This window comes from Equus caballus, chromosome 31, assembly GCF_041296265.1.
Source record: "Equus caballus isolate H_3958 breed thoroughbred chromosome 31, TB-T2T, whole genome shotgun sequence".
NCBI lineage: Eukaryota > Metazoa > Chordata > Mammalia > Perissodactyla > Equidae > Equus > Equus caballus.
This window is the reverse complement of record NC_091714.1, coordinates 19,825,089-19,850,732: the sequence shown is the minus strand read 5'-3', so window position 1 is coordinate 19,850,732 and position 25,644 is coordinate 19,825,089. Positions and strand designations below refer to the sequence as shown.

General features: G+C 40.9%; 1 protein-coding gene and 1 long non-coding RNA gene across 14 annotated transcripts in view; one reads left to right on the top strand and one right to left on the bottom strand.

Moving 5' to 3' along the window:
• Nucleotides 1-25,644, bottom strand: part of LOC138921693 (uncharacterized) — an 81,497-nt gene that overhangs the window by 24,528 nt on the left and 31,325 nt on the right. For 2 of the 3 annotated variants that reach the window (XR_011434491.1, XR_011434492.1), the window contains exon 2: nucleotides 5,983-6,099. This is a non-coding gene — a long non-coding RNA (uncharacterized lncRNA). Of the gene's footprint in view, nucleotides 1-5,982; nucleotides 6,102-25,644 lie in introns of those variants that run through there. The other variant, XR_011434493.1, reaches the window with a different exon arrangement.
• The window catches only part of ADGB (androglobin), a 172,657-nt gene continuing 161,928 nt past the window's right edge, over nucleotides 14,916-25,644 (top strand). For 4 of the 11 annotated variants that reach the window (XM_070256532.1, XM_070256530.1, XM_070256531.1 and 1 more), the window contains exon 1: nucleotides 14,916-15,210. In XM_070256532.1, coding sequence (XP_070112633.1) covers nucleotides 15,137-15,210 — 74 coding nt within the window. In that variant the 5' untranslated portion in view covers nucleotides 14,916-15,136. The remainder of the gene's footprint in view (nucleotides 15,211-25,644) is intronic. The other 7 variants (XM_023633002.2, XM_070256527.1, XM_070256528.1 and 4 more) reach the window with 4 other exon arrangements.

Sequence of the window (25,644 nt, the reverse complement as noted above, 5' to 3'; positions counted from 1 at the left end):
TGTTCATCAGCTCCTAATGTCCTCAGTTTCTCTCCACACCCAGCTTAATTCCATGGTTTGTCATTATAATCATATCTTTGCATATGCCATCATTCCCTTTTCTCTCTTTCTTTATATATTTCTCCCGGAACCTCATATACATGGAATTGCATAGTAAACACTATTGTATCTTGCTTCATTCACTAAGCCTAACGTTTTTGTGATTTATCCATGTAAATACCTGTAATTCATTCCTTTTATTCCTGAATGGTATTACTGAATATATAGCATTTTGTTTATTCTGTTGATGGACATTTAGGTTATTTCCATTTTTTGCTATCATGAGTAAATCTGCTGTAAACTTTCTTGTACCAATCTTTGTGTGAACATGTGTTTTCATTTCTGTTAGGTAAATACCTAAAACTGGAATTGCTGGATACTAAGATAGGCATGTGTTTATAAGAAACTGCCAAATAGTTTTCCAGTCATTTCCTATCATCAATGACTTAGAGTTGTGGTTGTTTGGCATCCTCTCAACATTTGACATTTGTATTGGTTAGTTTCTGCTTCATAACAAATGTCTATGTAACTTAGAGACATAAAATAACCCCGATCTGAGCCAGCTCATTGGAAGTGGATGGTGTAGGATAGCCTCATTTGTATATTTGGTAGTTACCTCATTGTCACTGGGATGACAGGTGTGACTTGGCCTTGTGTGTTTCACAAGCTAGTAAGGACTCATCCACATGGCAGCTAGGTTACAAAATCAGCAAGAGAAGGCAAGTGCCAATACACTTTCACTTTTCAATGCTCTGCTTGGTTCATGTTTGCTAATCTCTCAGTAGCCAAGAAAAGTCAGGCAGCTCAGACCATATTTAAGGGGTGGGGAAACGGACTTCACCTTTAAGGGGATGAACTGAAAGGCACATTGGAAAGGAGTATTGCTACAGGGAATAGCAAGTATTTGAGGCCTTTTTGCAAGCTACTGCAAGCTCGCCTTTGACCATAAATCATGTATCTTCTCGTCACATGAAAAATATAATCATTCTCATCCCAGAACTCCCCAAAATTTCATTTCAATAATGGCATCGGACTCAGAGTTGAGGATCTAGTTATCTAAATCAGATCCAAATGCAGATGAGTTGGCAAGAAGTGTGGTAATCAAGGGTTAGTCAGGGAAGCAGAGCTAGGATGAGTGTGGCTGAATAAGGCATTTCTTACAGGATTTAGACCTTACACAAAAGTGAGAGGAGATGGAGTAAATGAAAGGGTCGTTGGAGGATCAGGAAAAGAGTCGCTGATGAGTCTACCTAAAGTGCTGGTGCAGGACGACAGGTTAGAGCTTGCAGAGAAACTTGGGAAACAAGCACATCCAGCCACTGCAGTAGGACCAAGAAGAGGAAGCTCATGGCAGGCTCTATGGGAAGTCGCCACCTTTGCGTAGCCACCATCTTTTCGTGTCCACAGCCAAGCATCTGATGAAAGAAGTGGGGCTGCTGTTGATTAGCCTGTAAGATGAGTTTGACGATTGGGCAAAATGAGGTCGTCTTGTGACCCAGTGGATACATGAGCACCTGTGTGGCACTAAATCTGACACTGACAAGCTTTTGAGAGTAACGGCCGCTGTTTCCTGTATATGCTTTAAATCATATACAAGTTCCTCTTTTGGCCAAATCTGAAACAGAAAAGGAAATTCTGGGAAACGTAGTCCTCAGTTTGACCAGGTTGACATAAAATAATCCAATATATTATAATTAGTTTTATTTTTTAACTTCAGAATTGTAGTAGAACTGTATCTACTCACTGTATCTCATTGGGTTGTAATTTACACTGCCTTAATAACTGTGCTTATTGACCATTCATACACCTTACCTTGTAAATGTCTAAGTTTTGTGTCAATTTTTATTGTTTGTTGTTTTTTATTATTGAATTTTAGAAATTATATAGTCTAAATACAAATCCTTTGTTGGGTAAATATATTGCAATGCTTTTACCCCACTGAGACTTGCCTTTTAATTTTCTTAATAATGACTATTTTTGAACAGAAGTTTTTAATTTTAATGAAGTTCAGTTTATCAAACTTGTTACTATGGTTAGTGATTTCTGTGTTCTGGGAAGACCTGGAATACTCTAAGCTTGCAAAGATATTCTCTAATATTTTCATTAAGGGGTCTTTTAGATTGATTTTTTCTGTTTAGATCTACATTCAGTCTTGAGTTAATTTTTGTATAAGGAGTGAGGGGTGGGTCAAGTCACATTTTTTTCCATGTAGATATCCAGTTATTCTGGTACAATATGTCGAAAAACACATATAATCTTCTCTGTCCACATTAAATTTCATTGGCATCTTTGCAAAAATAAAATTACCAAATTTCATTGTATATGTACCTATTTCTAGACTTCCTCTTTTGATTAATTGATCTATTTTTCTATTCTATATAAATAATTAATTTAGCTTTATAATAATTCTTAAAATTATGCAAATCTTTCAAATTTGCTCCATTAAAAATTTTTTAAAAATCATTCTAGGGCATTGGCATTTCTACATAACTATCGGTACCAGATTGTTAATTTATACCAAAAAATAAACTGCTTGAGTCTTGACTGGAAATACACCCAACCTAGGAATTTTTGGGAAATTGACATTTTTATAATATTGAATCTTCTAACCTACGAATTTGATGTATCTCTCCATATACTTGTCTTCTTTAATTTTAACAATAAAATTTTCAAGTAGACTCCTTGTACAGCTTTTGTTAAATTTATTACTACATATTTTTTTTGCTGTCATTGTAAATGGTATTGTTTTTAATCCCCAATCCCCACCTCAATCTATTGTCAGTAGGGCAGTCAGACTATTATTATTAAAATGAAAATTAGATATTGCCACTTCTTGTTTCATAACCAACAAATGGCTTCTTCTATCAAGCATAATAAACACTGAAATAATTTTAATAGCCTAAAAATTCCTGCATCATTCTGCCTCATCGCCTACCATTCTTCCTCTTGGTTGCTCTCTAGCACCACATGGACCTCCTTGCTGTTTCTCCAGATTCCTCCTTCCTCAGAGACATTTCATTGTTATTTCCTTTGCCTGCAACAGTCTACTTCAAATATATGCGTGTGTCCTTCCTTGATAGTCTTCAGGTCTCTCCTCAGATGTCACTATGTCACCATACTCCTGACCACTTTATGTGAAATAAAGCTGACTCATTCCCTCAGTATCCCTGATCCAATTTATTTGGATGACCTTACATTTTCATTTATCTGGACTGGACATGCGAGCTTATGCCTGTTGACCTGACATCCCATCTAGTTTTCAGCTCCTTTTATTTAAAAAAGTGTCCCAATTTGGACAATAAGTTATTTAGCACCCTACCCTTATCCTGATTCTTTTTTCTTCATGGCACTTATCAATCATGTGTCATATTGTACATCTGCCTGTTTGTTTGTTTTTTTCCTAAAGATTGGCAACTGAGCTAACAATTGTTGCCAATCTTTTCTATTTTTCTACTTTTTCTCCCCGAATCCCCCCAGTACCTAGTTACATATTTTAGTTGTGAGTCCTTCTCATTGTGGCATGTGGGACGCCACCTCAGCATGTCCTGATGAGTGGTGCCATGTCCACGCCCAGGATCTGAACTGGTGAAACCCTGGGCCGCCGCAGCAGAGAGTGCGAACTTAACCACTGGGCCACGGGGCCGGCCCCAGCCTATTTGTTTTGTTTTATAGCTCCCCTAAAGGGACTGTAAATTCCATGTGACAGAGTCTTTATTTTTATTATTGATTGATTGATTTCCAAACCTTAGAACATCACCCAGCACCTAGTACTCAGTAAATATTTGTTGCATTAAGTAAATAATTAATAAGTGTCCTAGCTGAATGACTTTGGAAAGCCACTTCTGCCTTTTGAACTTCTGTTTTTTCATTTCTCTGTAAGATGAAGCCCTAGATTAAAGGAGTCATTACGCCATTCTAGCTCTACAATCAATGATTGCTTGTGAAACCTCACTCCTTTCCGATACAAATTTCATTGAAGTTGACAGCTGCTCTGTGTAGAGGGAGAACACCAGAGCAATGATTTTCATAAGCTAGAGTAATCATCTAAAGCAATAAAAGACATTGTTCTAAAGTGGGATTTCATCTAAGCAGCACAGATTGATTTAAAAATAATAAACAAGGGGATCTTACTTGCAGGGAGACTCAAGCATAAATCTTTATTAATCATTTTCTGACTTAATTGAGTTTTTCCGTACATTCTTTTAATGTTAAAAAATATTTATATGGGATGGTTAAAGTTATTTAGGGAATTCATCTTATGATGATGACCCCCAAATTTCTATCTCTAGCCCAGACCTGTGCCCTGAACTCCAGACTCGTATCTCCAATTGCCTCTGTGAACTCTCTGCTTGTGTTTCTAGGTGGCATCTCAAACCAAACGTGTTCAAACCTAAACTTCAAATTTCCTCCCCAAACCCCTGCTTCCAAAGTCTTTCTGATTTCAATGATGGCAGTTCCATTCTTTTAGTTACTCAGGCCAAAATCTTTGCCATCATCCTTGATTCCCCTTTTATCTCATACCCTAATCTATCAGCATATCTTTTTAGCTATACCTTCAAATACACCAGACAGACCAGTTCTCACCTTCCTACAGTTTTACCCTAGTGTAGGCAATGTTGCATTTCTCTGAATTACCACAATAGCATTTTAATTTGTCTTCCCATCTCCTGCCCCCCTCATCCTTCAACAGCCACCCACATATATTTCAACAAAGCATCCAGAAAGGTCATTTTAAAGCCTAAATCAGATCACGCCACTTCTCTGCCCCAACTCCTCTAATTGCTGCCATCTGACTCAGAATAAACGCCAGGTTCCTGGAAGGAGCGTATAGGATCCGCTCTCTGTTGTCTCTTTGACTTCATCTTTTACTACTTTTCTCCCTGTTCTGTTTGTTCTCCTCAAGGTGGCAAAGAATAAAAAACATACCCTCTTACCTCAAGAAATTACTTGCTATTGACCTTGCCTAGAACACTCTTTCCTCAGAGCTTGCGTGGCTGGATCTCTTACACACTTCAGGGCTCTCTTCAAGTAACGTTATCAGAGTGGCCATTCCTGTGCCCTTGACATAAAATAGCATGCTTCCTCCCTAGTTCCCACATTTCCTACTTCCTATGTCCTACTTCCTTTTTCCTGCTTGGTAGGCATCCCCATCTGACAGCCCGTAACAACATGATATATTTTTTGTATCTTTATTGTCTCCTAGACGTGCAAGTTCATGAGGACTAGGGCTTTGTCTGTTTTGTACCCTCTCTACATCTCTCTATGCCTGGAACTGGGACCGAAACATAGTATCTGTTCAATAAATACTTGTTAAATGAAAAAATGTGTATCTATTTATTAGATAGAACTTTTATTATCCAATACTTTTCTTCCTCTTCCAGTCTTTAACTTTAGCTCCATTGAAAAAAAAAAATGACTCCTGATAAAGCAAACTTTTTTAAATGAGTTATCTTTAAACCAATGTGCATTTTTAAACTGTGTTTTTTAAAAACTTGCTTATGAAACTGAAAATATGCACAAATACAAAAGGTGTCAAATGTCCAATCACACTTGTAAACATCATCCTCCAGTTGACCAACGCATGTTTGGAGTGTAGAGGGATGGCAAGTTTGCACGTCAATCCTTCTGAGCTCTCAGGAGAGGAAGGGGCTGGCAGAATCAGAGGTATTCTGATGCTTTCTCACTTTTCCCGGTGCCACGGTTCACTTCTTACTGTTTTAGTTCTGCAAACAACCCACAAAGTGCAGGCCCTGATGTTACCTTCTAGCTGTTCAGAGTTCTCCACTGCAGCGCCCTAGTCAAGACTTTCCCGGCCAAAATGCTCTTTAATCCTGGAGGTGCTGGGAGTGATGCTAGCACTAAAGAGGATCTGGAACTTCATCTAGTTCAGCCCGAAATTTTCTAAGTGAGGAAACTGGAACTCAGAGAGGTGAAGTGACTTACCCGAAACCACTCGGAGCTGGTCCTTGAGTCAGGCCTCCTGTTCCCCATTGCTGCTCGTCTCCACTGCCCTGGATTTCATCAGTCTGTTATTCACATTAATTAAATAAAGGAACGAACCTAAAAGTCCAACAAGAGGACAAGGGTTAAGCATAATCCTATGATGGCTTACTACACAGCTACTAAAAATCATGATGTAGAAAACTGTTAAATGACATGGGTAAATATTGGCAACATAGCTAAGTGAAAAAAGTCAAATAGCGTAATCTCAATTTTATAAAATATTGTATGTATGATGAGAAGGCTCTATACATCAAAACATTATCAGTGGTTATTTATGGAAGATGGGATTAGCGGTTTTTTTACTTATCTTTATACTTTTATAATTCCAAAATTAAGGCTTTTATAATAAAAGAATATTTTAAACTTTTCATCTGCACAACATTTCTGATTAGATTTAACATCTGCATTTTTAAACAGTAGGATATATTTATAACTATTAACTTTTCTTGTATAAATAGCATGCATAAGATATATATGAAATATGAACGTGTGGAAAATTGAACGAGCTTCATAGATGTAAAGAATTACTAGAAATTAACTCTGAAGAGAGAATGACTTGTAACTATCTGAATCAGATATATAAGGTGAAGGATTTGGGGGGAAATACATACCTTATTATAATCATGAAGATTTGCCTTTTTCTTTTTGATTCTAATGCTTTAAAATTATGCTTCAAATTAGTTTTTTTAATCTCCTTAAAAGTCTTGAAACTCTTTGAAGCCCTCATAGATCATCATGATGCAACATTCTGCTGGGTTTTTCTTTGCAAGTTCAGTTTTTGCCAAGTTATTTTAGGACTTTTATATAGATATATAGGGGTGCTTCATAGGAGAACACTAAATTTTGTTTTGCTTTGTTATTGTTTAATACATGCATCTCAATCAATCTTCACAATAATCCACTTATAACCATTTTTTAGATGAGTAAACTGAGGTTCAAGGAGTCTGAATAGCTTGCCTAACATCATCCTTCTAGTACGATGGAGCTAGGTTGAAACCCAAATCTACGTGTCAATAAATTCATGTGATGCTGTCTGTACAGAATCTTTTTGTTTGTTTGTTTGTTTTTTGCTGAGGAAGATTGTCCTTGAGCCAATATCTGTGCCAATCTTCCTCTATTTTATGTGTGGGACACCACCACAGTGTGGCTTGATGAGTGGTGTGTAAGTCCACGCCCAGGATCTGAACCGGCGAACCCCAGCAGCCAAAATGGAGCGTGCGAACTTAACCACTACACCACAGGGCCAGCCTCTGTACAGAATCCTTTAAATTAATTTGGTGGCATTTCTTTGTACAGGTGAGAAAACAGGGAAGTTAACCCTAATGTTCTTTCATCTCCTCTTTCGCTCTTCCTTGGCCTCTCAAAACACATCTCTCATGCTCCAGAACTTCGTGCTGCAGAAGTTGCCCAGGTCTGCTCCATGGTCCACATCTGAATTACCTGTGTCCCTGCCTACGTGTCCTTGACCTCAGCTAGATACTTATTTCCAGTCAAGCACACTGAGGACATCCCCTTGGATATTCCAGTGTTTACTTCACATCCTTCCTATAGCGTTCATTGCATCGTCTTGTGAGTATCAGTTCTAGTTTCTGTTTGCCTCACAAAATTATGAGTTCTTCAGGGGCAGAAACCAAATCTTATTTGTCTATTTAGAAATTCCCAATGCAGGAGAAGCCCTGGTGGCTGAGTGGTTAAGCTCACGAGCTCCCCTTTGGCCGCCCAGGGTTTTGCCAGTTTGGATTCTAGGCGCAGACCTCGCACTGCTCATCAAGCCATGCTGAGATGGCGTCCCACTTAGCACAACTAGAAGGACTTACAACTAGAATATACAACTATGTACTAGGGGGCTTTGGGGAGAAGAAAAGAAAAAAAAAAGATTGGCAACAGATGTTAGCCCAGGGCCAATATTTAAAAAAAAAAGAAAAGAAATACACAATGCAACAAATTAAATCTCCAGATAAACTAAACCTCCAGATAAGCACAATTAAGTGAAAGTTACAAAAGAAACCAATCATTCTTATTCATTGTATATGATGTCAGCACCAAACAAGGCAAAATTCACAATGTCTTGTGGCTAATTAAAAATGTAGCAAACGAGGAAGAAAATACATCCCACCAGGAGAAAAAATAAATCAACAGAAACTGACCTAGAAATGACATAGGTAATAAATTTAATAAAGTCGTTAAAACAATTATTATAACTATATTTCATATTTTTGAGATGGCGACAGCCATCCAGTTTCTTAGTCCTGATAATTACTATCTCCCTGAGCCTCTGCTAGACCTGAGATAGACCTGTCAGTGCATTCTCTTCCACTAATGTCCTGTCCTGGTTTCCCACAGGTCAAAGTTGAATAGTTGCACTGCAATTCCATGTCAGGGCTGTCAATGCTCCATCTATCACCAGTGATGGCTCCTCATTACCTGTTGATCAGTCCCAAGCCCCATTTTAAGATTTGCCTTTTAACTATGACTTAAATCAATTTGATTATGATGCCCCTGAGTATGGATGTTTTCACGTTTATTGGGCTGAGGGTGTATTCAGTTTCTGGGACTTATAGTTTTTATAAAATTTGGAAAAATTTCAATTATTATTTTTCCATATAATTTTTTCCCTATTCTCTTCTTCCAACCTCCACCCCCATCCTCCCTGCTCATTCAGGGACTCCAGCTACACATGTATTATCCATTTGAAGCTTTTCCACAACTCTCTGATGCTCTATTCTTCTTCTATTTTTTCTTTTAGTCTTTTGTCTGTATATTTCATTTTGGATTGTTTCTGTTGCCATGTCTTCAAATTCACTAATCTGTTCTTCTGCAAGGTCTAATCTACCATTAATCCCATCCAGTGTATTTTTTCAACATAGACATTGCATTTGCAGTTTTAGATGTCCTTAAGATGAACTTAGTATTCCATCTTTCTTCCAGCTTCTTGAAAACATGGCATGCAGATATAATAACTATATTAATGTCCTGTCTGCTAATTCTATCATCCATGTTTTTGCTGAGTCATTTTCAATTTGTTGATTTTTTTTCTCCTTTTTTAAGGGGACATATTTTTTTGCTTCTTTCTATGCCTGGTCATTTTTATTGGATATCAGTCATTTTGAATTTTACTTGTTGGGTGCTGGATATTTTATAGTCCTATAAATTTTCTTAAGATTTGTTTAGAGAAGCTGTTACTGACTTGGAAATAATTTGATCATTTCAGGTCCTGCTTATAAGATTTGCTAGATGGGGCCAGTGAAGCATTAGTGTAATGTGAATTTTTCACTGCTACTGAGGGGACAAAAATTCCCATTCCCTGTGAATTATGAGGTTTATCCAGTCACGTGGGTGGGAACAGGCACTATTTTCCTGATGGGAACAGGTCCAGTGTCAGCTCTGAGAAGGTTGCTCTTTCTAATACTTTCACGTGGTTCTTTCCATGGCCTCAGGGCATTTCCTCACTTTTATCTGCATGTGCAGATCAGCACGGACATTCAAGGCCTATTCTCTGAGGGTCTGCTCTCTGTGCCACTCTCTTCCACATACTCTGCTCTGGGAACTTCAGCTGCCTAGCCCACCTAGACTCCAGCTTCATCCCCAAATCAGGGATGCTTCAGGCTGTGCCTGGGTTCCCCCACCCTGTGCCAGGGCTTTATAGTAAGCTGGGACAATTATGAAGCTCACCTTTTTCGTATTCTATCTCTTGGGGATTCCTGCCTTTCATTGCCTTATAGCCAATGTCTTCACATATTTCATTCAGTTTATTAGTTATTGCACGTGAGAAGGTAAATTCACTTCCTGTGACTTCATCTTGTTTGAAGCAGATGTCTTCCCAAATCTCATTTTAGAGTCAGCTTCCTAGAGTCATACCTAATATCCACTGTTCTGGGCCAGGAAACAGACGCTCACGCTCTAAGATGTGCACGCACGATGTTTACCAGTGTGTTCTCAGTAACATCTCTGAGTGTAAGGCAAGCAGGATTGGGTGGAAGAAATTAAACTGCAATGCTGTTTAACAGAGGTCTCCACCAATAATAAGGGAGCTCTAGAGAGAGATGGACCTTTCAGAGTTGTCCCAATTATACCTCTGCCCTCGCACACACTAGTGAGATGCAGGAAGCTCTCAGGGAGAAAGCAGAACCTTGGTCTGCGTGAGGGAGCTTCCTCTAGAGGAGTGAGCGCCTCTGTCCAGAAGGGAGATCTGGATTATTACCACTGCATTCACTGCACAGGAGAGAATAATGCAGGTTACTTTGCATCCTGATGGAGTGTTCTATTACAATCAGGAAATCTATTGCTTCCTATTGAAACAGCGTATCAAAATGGAAATTATTTTTTGGCTAGTATCATGAAAATACCTTATTTCCTTATTTTCCCAATTTTTAGGAATCTCTACTTCAATTTTCCTTCCAAAGACAATTAAAACTATAAGTCAAGGTTTTCTACCCAGAATAATGAGGATTATTCCAGCAGGGACAATTGGTTTCGTATCTGTAGGATCCAAATCCTCCGTGATCAGTGGACTCTGAAGAGACTGAACATGAGGGGACAAAACTGAATCTAAGTTTCAGTTAATAATGATATTTTCAATGCCACATGGTAAACATTTATCTGGACTCCCTCTGTTTGTAGGAGGCAATGTAGCAGACTTAAGAGTGTGCACAGGTATAAAGTTCTAGTTGTGCAAGTTGAATAAATTCTCGAGATCTGCCATACAACATTGTGCCTACAATTCAGAAAACTGTATTGTACACTTAGAAATTTGTTGAGAGGTGGCCTTGGGTTTGCAGGTTCAGATGCCGGGTGGGGACCTACACACCACTCGTCAAGCCATGCTGTGGCGGTGTCCCACATGCAAAATAGAGGATGATTGGAACAGATGGCAGCTCAGTGACAATCTTCCTCATCGAAAAAAAGAAAAATTTGTTGAGAGGGTAGATGTCATGTTAAGTGTTCCTCCCACAATAAAAATAAAATAAAATAGCTCACATTTACATCCTGGCTCCACTCCCTCTGGACTTTGGATTTGGGGCATGTCGTTATGCCTTTCTAAGGCTCACTTTCCCTCTCTATAAAATGGGCTGATTGTAACATCTCACAGGGTTGTCATCATTGAGAGAGTCAGAGAGAACACGAATACTGCAGAATAATGTGGTTATAAAGAGCGTGGATCTGGTGCCAGACTGCCTGAACTTTAATCCTGCCTGCTTAATTTAATTTAACTTCTCTGCCTGTTTCCTTATTTACAAAAGAGAGATTGTAACAATAACACAAGCCTAGGGTGTTTATAAGGATTAAGTGAGCTAATACGGAAAAAGAGTTTAGCAGCATGCCAAGCGTTCAGCAGGTGCTCAATAAATGTGAGCTCTGATTATTAGAGGTTGAAGGGCTTGCAGAATTTGAACTGAATTAGTGAGGAATAGAACAGGTCCTGCCCGAAGTCACCTATAGTCTAGTGATTGAGAATACTGAAAATAAAGCCAAATAATATAAGAACCTAAAAAGATGAAAAAATAAAGCTCTGTGGAAAATAAAGAAAGATATTAATTTCTAAAGAAAAGAGACAAAAGACAGACCCTGAAAGGAAGTTAATCTGAATCATAAGCAGAGCCTGCCGAAGGTACGTTTTCTCATTTGACTGGTTAAATTCTAGGCAACTTTGTAACTTGCCTAATTGCAGATGTGGCTGAGTGGCATCGTCTGTATAATTTCCTGTGGCTGTGGGACCAAGTGTCTGAAGCTGCCCAGAGCTGTGGATTAAGAAACAGAAGTCCAGCCCCTCTCCCTGCCCTACCCTGCCCAGCTCCAGTTGTCTGGGACTCCCACTGCTGGGTGGAGAGATGGTTACCAAGCTCACTTCCCCATTTCAGCAGATCCCACAGCAGCCCAAAGAGAGAGCCCCTGCCTGTTCCATTTCTGCTGACATGGAGAAGTGAGTATTTCTGACCACTTCCCCATGGAGCAGGGGTTACTGCTGCCTCAAGCCAAATAACTCTTCCTCAAAAAATTAAGTATGGGTCCCACCTGGTGGTGCAGCCGTTAAGTTTGCGGACTCCACTTCAGTGGCCTGGGGTTCGCAGGCCCGGATCTGGGGTGCTGACTAGCACCGCTTGGCAAGCTATGCTGTGGCAGGCATCCCACATATAAAGTAGAGGAAGACAGGCACAGATGTTAGCTCAGGGCCAGCCTTCCTCAGCAAAAAGAGGATTGGTGGCCGATGTTAACTTAGGGCTAATCTTCCTTAAAAAAAAAATTTAAGTATAGGTTGGAGAGAGGCTCCATTCTGAGTAGCTCTAATAAAATATAAGCCCTGTTTCTCAGCCTTTGAAAGTCTTTAAATAGCAAGAGAACCTGGAAGTCGCTAAGCTGAGTCACAGAGCAATCATTTGCTGTGCTCAGGGTCAGCTCTGAAAGATGACAGCAAGGGTAGTCAGCCTGGAGATTTGCAGAAAGGAAGGGTTGTGGAGCCAGGCTAACCTCACTCTGCCACCTGCCTCATGTCAGGAAAGTCCCCTGCCCTCCCTGCACTTCCACTTCTCTACCTGTAAATAATGATAACATTAGCTATTGTTATTTCAGCACTTACGTTGTTCCAAGCACAGTATTTGAGGTAAGTATGATTCTCCCCTTTTCACAAATAAAGAAAATGGAATTCAGACAGTTTGCATAACTTACCCAGGGTGAGGAAACTAAGAAGGGTCGGTATTCAGATTCAGGTCTGTCTCTAAACCCTATGCTCTAAGGAGCTGGCAGCCCTCCCTAAGCCTGGCATATAGCAGGAACTCAAGAAATCACAGCTATTGTTAACATTTCCAAATGACATTGACCATGATCACCATCCATACCTTAGGAGATGGGGTGAAAAACGAGATAGATGTAGGGCCACTTGTCCTCTTCGCACTGGCACATACAAATACCATCTTACAGTTTACAGAGGAATATATTTGCCTCTTAGAAGCATGGCCTGACCAGAGTTTAGGTCCAGAAAGAAGAGAGAGTCCATGTATGTGTGATGCATGCATAACATAATAAAGGAAAAAAACACTGGACTAGGAATTAATCAGCACTTGATAATTTTTTTAAAAATGCTTTATTATCTCGTTCAATTCTGACGTCAACTTTCTTATTTTTATTCTAATGTAATAGATGAGAAAGCAGTCTCTGGATGGGGTAATAACATGTTGGACCTAAACTGGTGCTCCGCCCGTCAATGAGTGTAGTCTGAATTCCACCAGGAAGCAGCCACGCAACTTTTGACACGACATTTCTCTTCTCTTGATCTGGGGTTCTTCGTCTATAAAATATAGGTGGGTGTAGATCATTTGATTTTCTTCTCTAATGCTCTTGGCATCTTGCAACCATTAACAAGGGCTTCAGGGGTGGCCCTGGCTCAAGACGAAACTCACCTGTCCGTAGTTTAGTTGCTTAAAATTGTTCTATTTTTACCCAATAGTCTTTCTATATGCGTATGGCTATGTATTTGATTATTCTGGTAAGATTTGGTATTAAATGGTATTTTCTTGAAGGTTGGCCCTCTGCTTTCATTTAGGAGACTTCTGTGGAAATTTCAATCCTGGAATAAATGAGGCAGAGCCCTCAAGATGTCTTCATTGTCTTCACATATATAGGAGATGGTTGTAGGGCATTTCTTCAGTCACAACATTAACACTGACTTGGAGGTTATTTATCTTGCATATAGAAATACAATGAAGTTGCTGTCTGACTGTCATCTTTGCAACACCAGTAATAATTAGATTGGGATAGGCTGACAAAGCAAAGGCTGGGTTGAGTGGAGAGGGCTGGGCCTTCATTTGTCAGAGCAGCTGAACAACTTGCTTTGCAGAAGGCTGCTCCTCCCTGTACACTTAGGCCTCTGAGCAGTGCCCAGCCCCAAGAGCAGAGGGGATTTCTTTATTTAAAGATTGTTAATTATTTCTAGGCTCAGGGGAGAAACCAACTAATGATAGGAGTCCTAAAGCTCAGGCCTGTGCATGGTCAAATCTCTCTGAAGTGAGGTTGTATTGGACCAGCATATTTTGTTTTGTTTTAATGAGTTTTAAAGTTTTTCCAGTCTAAGCATTTCTCATCTTCATTCATTCATGTTAATCTGCCTGTTCCCTGAAGGCATTTGAGCTGTCGTCTCTGAAACAGGGGCCCCTATCTGCTGTGCTTTCGTTGTGTGCTAAACATTGTACATATATCTTATTTATTCTCAAAACAGAACTGTGAGCTAGGTATTAGCATGTCCTGTTTACAAATGAGTAAACTGAGGCTCAGAAGGACGAACTTACTGAAGGCAACATAGCTAATAAACAGCACCGTGGATTGGCTGAGCATCAGGCTGGAGCCTTAACAGGTCTCGATTTGCTTGGAAACCTGTAAGGTGGCTCCAGTGCCTTTTGAAGAGAGTGTATCAAGAGCCACTCGCTTCCACGACTTGAATTTATCCTTTCAGATGAACAACAGAGACAACCGACTTGATGAATCACAGACATCACCGTCTTCGATCCTTAAAGGACCAAGAGTGCTACGATCCGGCCTCCCCTGCACGGATCCCCTTGAACTCACTGTGGGTATTTCTGGATCCGCGCCCTCCAAGCCAGTGGCAAATTGAGCGTGTCCATAATGTGTCCTTAGTGATTACTGAAGGAACTTTTCGGCGGAGAGAACACCGGGGAGAGGGCACCTCGCAGAGTATCCATCTTCAAATAGCTGAGAATCCAAGACAGAGTCGATGTACGTCTATGCTTCCGATGGGCAAAGCCAGGCAGAGTAGGCCTGGTAGACGGGCTCCAGTTTATCAGAGCTGCCCATCCATCCTCCTGCCAAGAACATGCCCCGGGCGCCAGATGCCTCCCCTGACGCCAAGCCCTAGGATTCCACCGGATGTGGAGACCTGGGCTCCCTCGGCCTCGGCCCCCCCAGTGGGAGCCCCGACCCCGCCCCCTCCCCGCCCCCTCCCCGCTCCCTCTCCGTCCCCTCCCCGCCCCCTCCCCGCCCCCCCGGACCAGAGGCCGCCGTCGCCTGGCAACCGCAGACGCGCAGCCGGGGCCGGCGAGCTGCTTTGTGGCTCCGCGCTCAGCCCCTGCCTGGGTCCGCCTCGGCCATGACCTCCAAACAAACCAAAAAGAAAGAGGTGCATCGTATCAATTCGGCGCACGGATCGGATAAATACAGAGAGTAAGGACCCTCCGCCTGCCCGTCCCGCCCCTGGCCTCACCCCTTGGCCTTCCCACTCGTCCCGGGCGCTTCCTTGTAGCAAACTCTGCCAGGGCAGGAGTGTCCCGGCCTCCCCGCAGATTCTTGCCCCATTCGTGCCCTATGCCCGCCTCGACGCTCCTCCTTCCCAGAGCCCCTGGTGTCCCCGCCTCGGCCGCTTGGCCGCGCTTCTCCGGGATGGGATGAGATTCTGCCATCCGTGAAGCTCCCGCCCTGCCCCCTCCTTCGTGGTCCCCCCAGGCACGCAGAAGGCTTCCAGCTTCCTTACAAAGGAGGCGGGGCTCGGAGATGTCCAGTTAGGGACCCGTCTGCCTGGCCCCGAAAATAACAGAGTGAAACTTCCACGTCAGTGGTGTTTCCCCGGTTTATATCTGTCCCGGCCCAGCAGCTAAAGACCTTTAATCAATCATAGCAGACATCAAATGGTTTTAAGAAGTTAAGCCTATATAAATATACGGTCCATGTCACTCATGTTCACGCCAAGAAAGCGTACAGACGCTGGCTCGTGGGGTCTGGTTTGTCTTGTCTGTGTATGTACCTCATTACTGTTCTTCTTTGGTTTTGTTTTTCTATAGAAATACCCACTTATTATAGTGATTTATTATTATTATGTTATCGTGTATATTGCACAGACTTTGGGCTATTATTTGAAGTTAGAAAATTTCTACAATTTATTCCACTATGAGAAAGTTCCAGCTGCCAAACCCACCTCAGCGGGATGGTTCATGCTCTTCTCCCTTGTACCTTGGGGTGGGGCGGGGGGGGCCACAGTAAATTCTTTCTGATTGGATTCTGACATTTTGTGAGTGCGTCTTCATCTCCCTCCTTGACAGAAGTATACCACACTGGACTTCTGTCTACTGATCCCTAGTATTTAAACTCTTTCCCGGTGAACTCCTCTCCCACACGCATTCTTCTATGTGGGAGTCTCTTGTTCCTAGTCCTGTCCTCACTTATAAGCAGGCTTCCAGCTACCTGGCAGATAATCCATTCATTTTATTCACTTAAATTTCAGATACTGTATTACATACATAAGTGATTTTAACAGGATCTCTCTCCTGCTGCATACCAGTGTATGCCAATTTCAACATTTTCTGATAGCTTCCATTCTTACAGGTCCAAGTCCTACAAGGCTACAGGATCAGGCCTTGCTACTTTTCAGACTTTATCTTCCCCTAGTTTGCATGCTAGCCTCCTCTCCGCTCCCGGGAACTCCTCAGGCTTGTTCCTACCTCAGGGCTTTTGCACCTGCTGTTTCCTCTGCTGGAAAGCTCTTACTCCCTGATATCCATGTGTTTTCCTCCCTCCTTCTTTAGGTGTTTACCTAAATGCTATTTTCTCATGTCAGCATCTTTGGCCAACTGGTTTAAAATCACAACCCTCACTTTCCTGCCCAAACCAAAAAACTCCCTGTTTTCCTTTGGTCTGCTTTATTTTTCTTCATTAATTTTTTTGCTCATTTAACATACTATATATTTCACTTTTGAAAAATTATGATTATTTGTATGTCTCTCTAATAGACTGTAAGTTCCATGAAGGGAGGGATTTTTCCTTTTTTATACACTATTGAATTCTTAATACCTAGAGTGATCCCTGGGTCATACATAATAGACACTCAAAAATGCTTATTTAATGAATGACAGTGATTAAATAAGAGATTATAACAGGGTTGCAAAAAAATTTTTGAATAACCACAAAAAAAAAAAGCCTTAGTCCATCCTGGTGGCGTAACAGTTAAGTGCACACGTTCTACTTCGGTGGCCCAGGGTTCACTGGTTCAGATCCTGGGTGCACACATGGCACTGTTTGGCAAGTCAGACTGTGGTAGGCGTCCCACATATAAAGTAGAGGAAGATGGGCACGGATGTGAGCTCAGGGCCAGTCTTCCTCAGCAAAAAGAGGAGGATTGGCAGCAGATGTTGGCTCAGGGCTAATCTTCCTCAAAAAAAAAAAAAAAAACCCTTAATCAAAGATGGTTATAATTAACGCACATTCAAGGCTCACAACTCTTAAGGAGTTGGGGAAAATCTTTGACTTTGAAGAGTTTATATCCTGAAAGAGATGAAACTGTTAATTCCTGTAAAGAAACTGATCAAACCAGATACCATAAAACACAGTGGGCGGCCTGGTCCTGTGGTGGTTGTGTCACACGGTAGAGATAAGGTCCCTGCTGGTAAGATGCTAACTCTTCCTTGCCAGTATTTCCTATTTCTTTTTGAGATGATAATGTTATTTCTAACATGTTTATTTTTTCTAGAAAATATCTGAGTTGAATTATATCAATAAAAATGTATGTGTATATTTATGAAAATAGAAAAGGCAAATAGTTATATAAAATCTAGGCTTTGCTAGAAACTATCTATTGAGCATTAAACATCATCCTTAGATTTTGCTGTAGTGTTATATGACAGATGAGAAGTTCATTATAAATCAAGTCTGTCTTCTAAATTTTATTGAAGAACTAATCATAAATACCAGGCAAAGTCATAGATTGAAAGATAAATAAGGTGTCACCCAGCATGGGACCTAGAGATCAAAGTCTAACAAGGCTCCAGCATAATTGTCATTCAAAGTACACTGGGGACACTTAGAGTCAGTTTTTATGGTCATTTTACCACACCTTGTGGTTACACATCCAGTAAATGCAACCAGCTCTAACATGGTCCTGGACATGGAAATGGGAGAAAAAGTCTTCAGAGCCTTGAAAATGGACCCCCTACAGAATCTTATTCTCCTAGAGCTGCCAGTTGTAGCCTATCTCTTTTATTTCCTAAAATTATGTGTCAGCTTGGGGATAAGGACCATGTCTGCCTTTTGCCTGGCGTGGTGGCTGGCACATTATGAACACTCACCTTTTGCTTATTAAGTGAGTTCATGGTTTAGTCACCTAGCTTGGTTTTCCTTCCTTCTGAATTTGATTGATGCCCAGTTCTCTCTCCCTTTCTGATCTGATCTGCTGTCGGCAAAGTTCAAAACCTGAGCTGTTACACCTGAGAAAGCAGAATCATCTACATCCAGCTGTGACCAAATTCATAAGTAAATATGATAAATTACGCCAAGAAAATTACACCAGGTAAATGGAGCTGTCAGTTTTTACATTAGCATAACCCATTTCTATTTTATCAATTCTATATTTCTTTCTATCAAGAAGGATGAAGTCTCTGATATAGGGCCCACTCTGGCACCAAGTTTTTGTGACATTAGACATATCAGTTTTCTATTCTGACGTACAATTTTCTCTTCTTTAAATGAAGGGCCATCTAATTAAAATTGCTCCCAATCCGACATGCCCTATCTTTGCTTCTCTGATTTATTTTTTCCTCCAGCTCCAAACTTCCATGACTTTATCAGATATTTTTGGGTCCATAATAAGTGATAGAATTTTGTTATAGTTAAATGGTTAAAACTTTGATTTATTTTTCTAGTTGAAGTTATCTTTTTAAAATTTTATCTTTGAGAACAATACTTTTTATTGTCATAACAACTGTCACAAAGTATGACTCATTATCAATAACTAATGAGAATTCATAAATCATAAACCAGGGGGGTGCCCAGTGGCTCAGCAGTTAAGTGCACACATTCTACTTTGGCGGCCCAGGGTTCGCTGGTTTGGATCCCGGGTGCAGACATGGCTCTGCTTGGCAAGCCATGCTGTGGTAGGCATCCCACATATAAAGTAGAGGAAGATGGGCACAGATGTGAGCTCAGGGCCAGTCTTCCTCAGCAAAAAGAGGAGGATTGGCAGCAGATGTTAGCTCAGGGCTAATCTTCCTCAAAAAAAAACAAGAAAGAAAGAAATTATAAACCAATCTAAATTAATCAATCTGAAAATGAATAGGCACTCCGAAGATACTTCCACTAGTTAGATGCCACTGGCAGGATTTATAGTGATACCAAGACAAAAATTTGATCTTCTTAGAAGTACTAAATATAAGTTGTTGTGTAGATCATGGATAACTCAAAAGAGGTAAAAGAAGGCAAGTAACTTAAATATTAATAGTTATTAGAAGTGTCAATGCTTACACTTTAAATGCTAAAATATGTGGAACTTTAATGGGCAGTTTGGGATGAGGAGTTTCTAGTCACAAAATTTAGTTCCACTTCCAATAGTACATTCAACCAAGATCAAGCAAACAGATAATTTGTTAAACTAACAAGAATTATGCAACCTTCCAGATTCTTAATGGTGATGAAATATCATCTTTCCAAAACAGCATGAAATATATTTCATAATGCTCTAGTTAATTAATCTTTACTTACTGAAAAGCACATCTAAATTTCATAGAATTCTCAAAACAAGGTCAACATATTTGTCTATACAAAAATTTGAAAACAGGAGTATTACAAAAGTTGAAGCATGAACAATGCTAGGAAAGCAACAGAAAGTAGAAGAGTGACTGTCTTACTGGGGATTAAATCAAGTGGGTTTCTGGTTATCTGAGGACCAAGACACGGTTGCTTCAATAACATGCAACAGTGGTTGGCGGATAATATGTCCTCTTTCTCCAGAGATAAGAAGAAAAAAAAAAAAAGAGAGCAAGACACAGTAGGGAGATGTCTTATAGCTCAGGGTCCTGTCCTAACAGCTCCACATAGAAAGACAGAGGTAAGAGGAGCAGCAGGAAGGGAAGCATCCCAGGGTTTGCACGGGACTTTGTGATTTCCCCAGGTGACCTGTGTGGCCTTCAACAACTAAGGTCATCAGCATTCACAGTTTAAAAGATGAGCTCTGGTGACAGAAACTTCTCTAGAGGAAAGCCTCTTCTTTCTGTTCATTTCCTAACTATTTAATGAGCACTTCCCGTGCCCAAGTTCCGGATAGGCCTGGGAGGGAAAAGAATAGTGAAACATGGTACCTTCTGTCCAGGGATTTGCAATCTGGGGGGAATAGAAACAAGATTCAAACAGAAGTAACTAGGAAATATACGGTAATGCCAAATTTGTCAGGGGGAACTTGTTGGGTAATAATAGAAGGAACCACACATTGGCCGGGGGTTAGATTAGAGAAATCGTGATATTTCTAAAATGAGGGGGGCCAGTCCCATGTCTGAGTGGTTAAGTTCACATGCTCCACTTAGGTGGCCCAGGGTTTGCTGGTTTGGATCCTGGGCTCGGACCTACTCAACACCCATCAAGCCATGCTGTGGCATCATCCCACATAGAACTGGAATGACTTACAACTATGTACTGGGGCTTTGGGGAGAAAAAAAAAAAGAGAAAGATTGGCAACAGATGTTAGCTCAGGGCCAATCTTCCTCAAAATAAATAAATAAATAAAAGGAATGAACCAGAGCTGCATGTATGAAAATAAATAAGTAAGTAAGTAAATAAATAAATTAAATAAAACGAGGGCAGTATGAGTTAGAGGAGAGGAAGATCATTTCCGACTGGATCCTGGTCTTTCATCACCTCCCTCTAAAAGCCACTCTACAATTTCAAAGGGCACAGTTTAGCCAGATGGTTAGTGTAGGCAATGGGAATGTCTGGGGCACAGGAAGCCATCCAGGTTGGCTGGTCAGAGGGCCTGTGTGGAATGGACTGGCACGTAAAGCATCGAAGGCAAGTATGCAGCAGAACGGGGGAGCAGATGAAAGGACTTGACCTGTGTGTGGTGGGGAGCACAGATGGCTTTAAATATGAAAATGACTTCTGAGGTATAATTCAACAATTGTCTGCATGGAGTTCATTCTGGGTTGAGGATCTGGATAGAAAGAAATGGTGGCAGTCTGAGATAACGGGGAAATGCCTGATTCTGAGAACTCTCGATGACAGTGGGGAACAACTTTAAAGGGGCCGTGAGTGGGCGCAGAGCCCATCTGGAAGGTGATTGTGGTCAAAAGACAAGTTTATGACCTTCCATCACAGTGGCAATGTGTGCCGATGGTGCCCAGATGGCGATGCTGCTATGTCTAAAAAGAGAAGGAAAAAACATGTAAATAACATTCAGTGACAAGTTTCTGAGTGCCCTGCCTTATTTATTTTTACATTCTCTCTTCAGGGCCTGGCACAATGTGTGTTTACTAAATGTGTGTGTGATTTAATTGAGTTGGACTGGAAACCTGGTGTGGGAGCTCAGCCATAAAACCCTCTGACTCAGAACCAAAGGGAGACACTGTGGGAGCCGAGAGGGAAGTGGCCCTGCCAGTGGTCCCGGGACGCAGGGCCACACCTGGCACAGATTGGGGGGTTATAGAAATGTCTGTTGCATATTTTGAAATATAAATATCTCAGCCCCGAAGCCCTGCTTAATGAGAAGTATTCCTTTAGTTTTAGGGGGATCTGCCATCAATTCTCCCTTTAAGATAATCTTAATCTGAGCATTTAATAATTCATTAAAATTTGACATGGTTTAAGAATCATCTCTGACCATGAAAACTTTTTTTTGAACCAACCAATTTTTAGTTAGTTTAGTTTTGGAGGAGAAATGCTTCCCTCTAAAGTTACTGTGTAGCGTTGTGAGCGGAAGAGACATTAGATTGAAAAGATTTAAATTTACAAACTTGTGGAATTCATACTTCATTGTTACCTAAAAACAAAATCAAATTTATACTTTGAAACTAATAGCATCCTTGCTAATGCTTCTAGATGAGCAAACTCATGTTATCTCAATCAGAAGTGATTATTTAAAAATATTTTAATTGACTTTAATATCACTTTTGACATTTCCAGGTCACAGATTATTTAAATTAAGGGATTAAATAATCTATAAACTGATTATGCTACTTAATGTAAAATAGAATGACTAAAAACTGTATCCAAGACAGATTAAAAATATGCCTTTGATATGATTTCTGTAATTTGATATATCGTCTGTATAATGTGAAAGCTTGGATAGAAATATTACTAATCTTTCTCACTTTCACCCTTGACAAAGAAGATGTGTATATGTAGTCACAAGAAGTATCCCATTAGGTGCTTTGAAATTTTATCAACATTCCTTCCGGGGTAGCTCCAGGCTAGTTAATTCCGTGTTCTGAGGCTATAGCCATGCTAAATTGTATGGCTGAATTAACATATGTTCATTTTTAAAGTAAACAGATACTCGTATTTTCTATGGTTGTGTGTGTGCGCGCGCAGCACATTGGCTCTGAGCTAACATCTGTGCCCACTTCCTCTATTTTGTAGTGGGATGCCTCTAGAGAATGGCTTGATGAGCCCTGCTAGGTCTGCGCCCGGGATCCGAACCTGTGAACCCTGGCAGCCTAAGCGGAGACGGCGAACTTAACCACTATGCCACCGAGCCAGCCCCTGTTTTTGTTTTTTTGCTGGTGTAAAAATGAATACCGTAGTCCAAATATTTTGTAATTATTTTTATCCCCTCCTTCTGACCTGATAAATATCATAATTACACATGTTACTTCAGTTAAAGTTCTCAAAATACCAATGTGCTCTTTCTTCCCCTATTTCTTCACCTCTCAATCTTCAGTCCGGGTTCGTGGCTTCCATCCACAGCGTCTGCAGAGACTCTCTGAGGCCGGGATAAACTCAGAGCTTCTCAGTTCTCGTCGTCCTCGGCCTCTCTGCAGCATTTGTTTCTGAGTGGTACTGCTTAGGGGCGTATTCAGGAGTTATCCATTGAATCCGAGGGAAGGAAATATATCTAGGTTTGTTATAAATTAACGAAAAAGGTTATAGGTCATCAAGCCTTGTAGATACACAGGCCAGAGGAGAGGAAGCAGGAAGAACTGTGGACTCTTTTGCTTGCTTTTGCCCCAGGTATGAGCCAGAAACACAGTGAGAGTTGAATCAGGTAAGGTCAAGGTCAAAGGTGAAGGCTGTGCTGCGCCCGCTGCCAACAGGGCCCTTTCCGCCTACTAGTCTAAGGAATGAACTAGAAATTAGAGACCAGCCACAGGTTTCCTCCTCCTTGGGTCAGAGTCAAGGAGGAATTTAGGACTGGTTTGTACCATAGACAAAGAATGAGGTTATGATGAAAATAGTTGGAGTTGTGTTAAAAAGAAAAAATGGTATATTGGAACCTGTGCACATACTAGCCTGTGGGTCCTGCAGACCTGTTCTTTCTTTCAGGGATTTTGGTTAAAGTCATTAGCATACTTTCTCATGTATTTGCATACCACGCTTTGTGCTCTTTATAAATATCAGCTTTGTTGCTAGAAGGTGTCAGGCCCTGGGAAATGGCAGAAGCTTAAGTTCCTAGTGGCCTGTGTGCCTTGGCTTGGGGCCCCGAGCAGCAGAAGCAGCTGCCTCCTATTCTGCTCTCCTGTTCCTCCTGTCTCTCAAGAGCATTCAGCTGCCTACAGGGGACCGTGTGCCGCTCCAGCCAAACCTCACCCCTCTTGTCCTTTCCTGGAGTTCTCTTTCCTCTCTGACCTGCCCCTGCCATGTTCTTTTCTCCTACCCCCTAGATTAACTCATTCTCCACTGCTCTTCCTTTCCTCTCCTTCTTCTTGCGTCTCTTCTCAACCTTTTGATCATCTTGATGTGGGCTTGGCGAGCCAAAGTGTCGAAAGAAAGATTTCTTGGACTCTCGAGGTCTGGCAATAGTGCTCTTTTATTCAGAGAATAGTGTGGAATAGCATGGGGACAGGACCCACGCGCAGGAAGAGCTGCTGTGTGTTGAGGGTTAGAGATAAATTTATAAGGCATAGCTATGTGAGTTATCTCTTTACAAGACAGAGGAAAGAATATATAAAAAAAGTCATTAAAATGGTGCAGGTGGGGTCTGGTTATTGGGCAGTCCTATAACTTTAGATAAGAATCAGATCGAATTAAGTCAGGACATCCTATGCTTCCCCTTTAAGAGTTTCTAGAGATAAGGTCATCCCCTCCTGTTCCTGGTGCAGAGAGGGAGACACCCCCACAGATGGAGACCTCCCTTACAAATGCAAATGTCTCTCATCAAAGGGCAAGCAAATTCCACTTTTCAGAGTTTCTTTCCTGTCTGTAGTTTTCAAAAGTAACCAGCCCAAAATAATCCCCATCAATTTGAAACAATCATTGCTGATTAAAGATGACTAACGTAGCATCTGTGGTCCTTATCATGTAACGGAACTCAAGTTCAAGTGCACAAACCCAGTTGAATGTGCTCTCCTGCTCCAAGTTAAATATGTCCAAAATGGAAGTCATCCTTCCCTCTCCCATATATTTATATTTCCTGTGTTGTTGATTTTAGAGTCTTCTTACCATCTTCTCTGACACTTGACTCCAAAGTTCAGTCATCTTTGACCTTTCCCTCCCCTTTGCCGTCACATCCACTTGGTTTCCATGTCCTTTAGATTATTCCCTTCAAATGGTTTCTTCCCTGCCATTCTCTAGTCTGGGCCTATATTAACTGCAGGTAGAACCACTGAGAAAACACTCTAATGTCCTTGCCTTCAGTCAAAGGTTTTTCTTGTCCACTTTGCTTTATATGTATAATTTGCTTTATACTGTTAGTAAATTTTTAGCAGAGCATTCCACTGGTGGGATGTTCCTGCTTTGAAGAAAAAAAGGAAAGAAGGAAGGGAGGGAGGGAGGAAGAGAGACAGAAATTGAGAGAAAGAGGGAGCTAACTAGCTCTCAGGGCCACACCACGTTCAGCTCCCTCCTAGTCTGTATCGACCAAATACTAACATACTGTTTACATTCTTCCACTGTCCTGCTTCTGTGCTTCTTCTCATGCCCTTTTCTCTGTTTGTAGTTCCTTTCACCCTACCACCAATTCCATCCATATCTCAAGACCTGCTTTTCCACGAAGCCACCATTGATTTGGAAGTTGGAAGCCATTTCCCCCTTTTCTGTGCTGATAAAGCGCTTTGTTCTAGTCCTTTCCCTTTTGCCTTTGCATTTTTGTTACTGTGTATATTTATTCTCATTAATTTTAAGTTATTTGAAAATAGAAACTGAGTCTTACTGGTCTTTGTATTCCCCCAAGCACAATGTATTTTAAAAAGTAGATAAATGTTGAACTTTTAAAATTCAGTGCCCAATTAAATAATTTTAATGAAACCAAGAGAATCCAAGGTCAACATAACAACCAGGCTTTAACTATTTTCAGTTAAGAATTTTTTTTAAGATTACAATGTAGGGGTTGACCTGGTGGCATTGTGGTTAAGTTCACATCCTCCACGTCAGCGGCCCAGGGTTTTCCAGTTTGGGTCCTACACACCGTTCATCAAGCCATGCTGTGGCAGCATCTCACATAGAAGAAGTGGAAGGACTTATGACTAGGATATGCGACTATGTACTGGTGCTTTGGGGAGAGGAAAAAAAAAGAGGAAGACTGGCAACAGATGTTAGCTCAGGGCCAATCTCCTTAAAAAAAAATTGCAATTTCCTTACATATTTGATGTTTCTGAAGAGTATGGCTCAGAATGCCCTGATCCAAATTAAGTCAATTGTGTAATTCTGTTCCTATTCTGATTCCTTCAGGGTTTTAGCGGACACTGATATGCC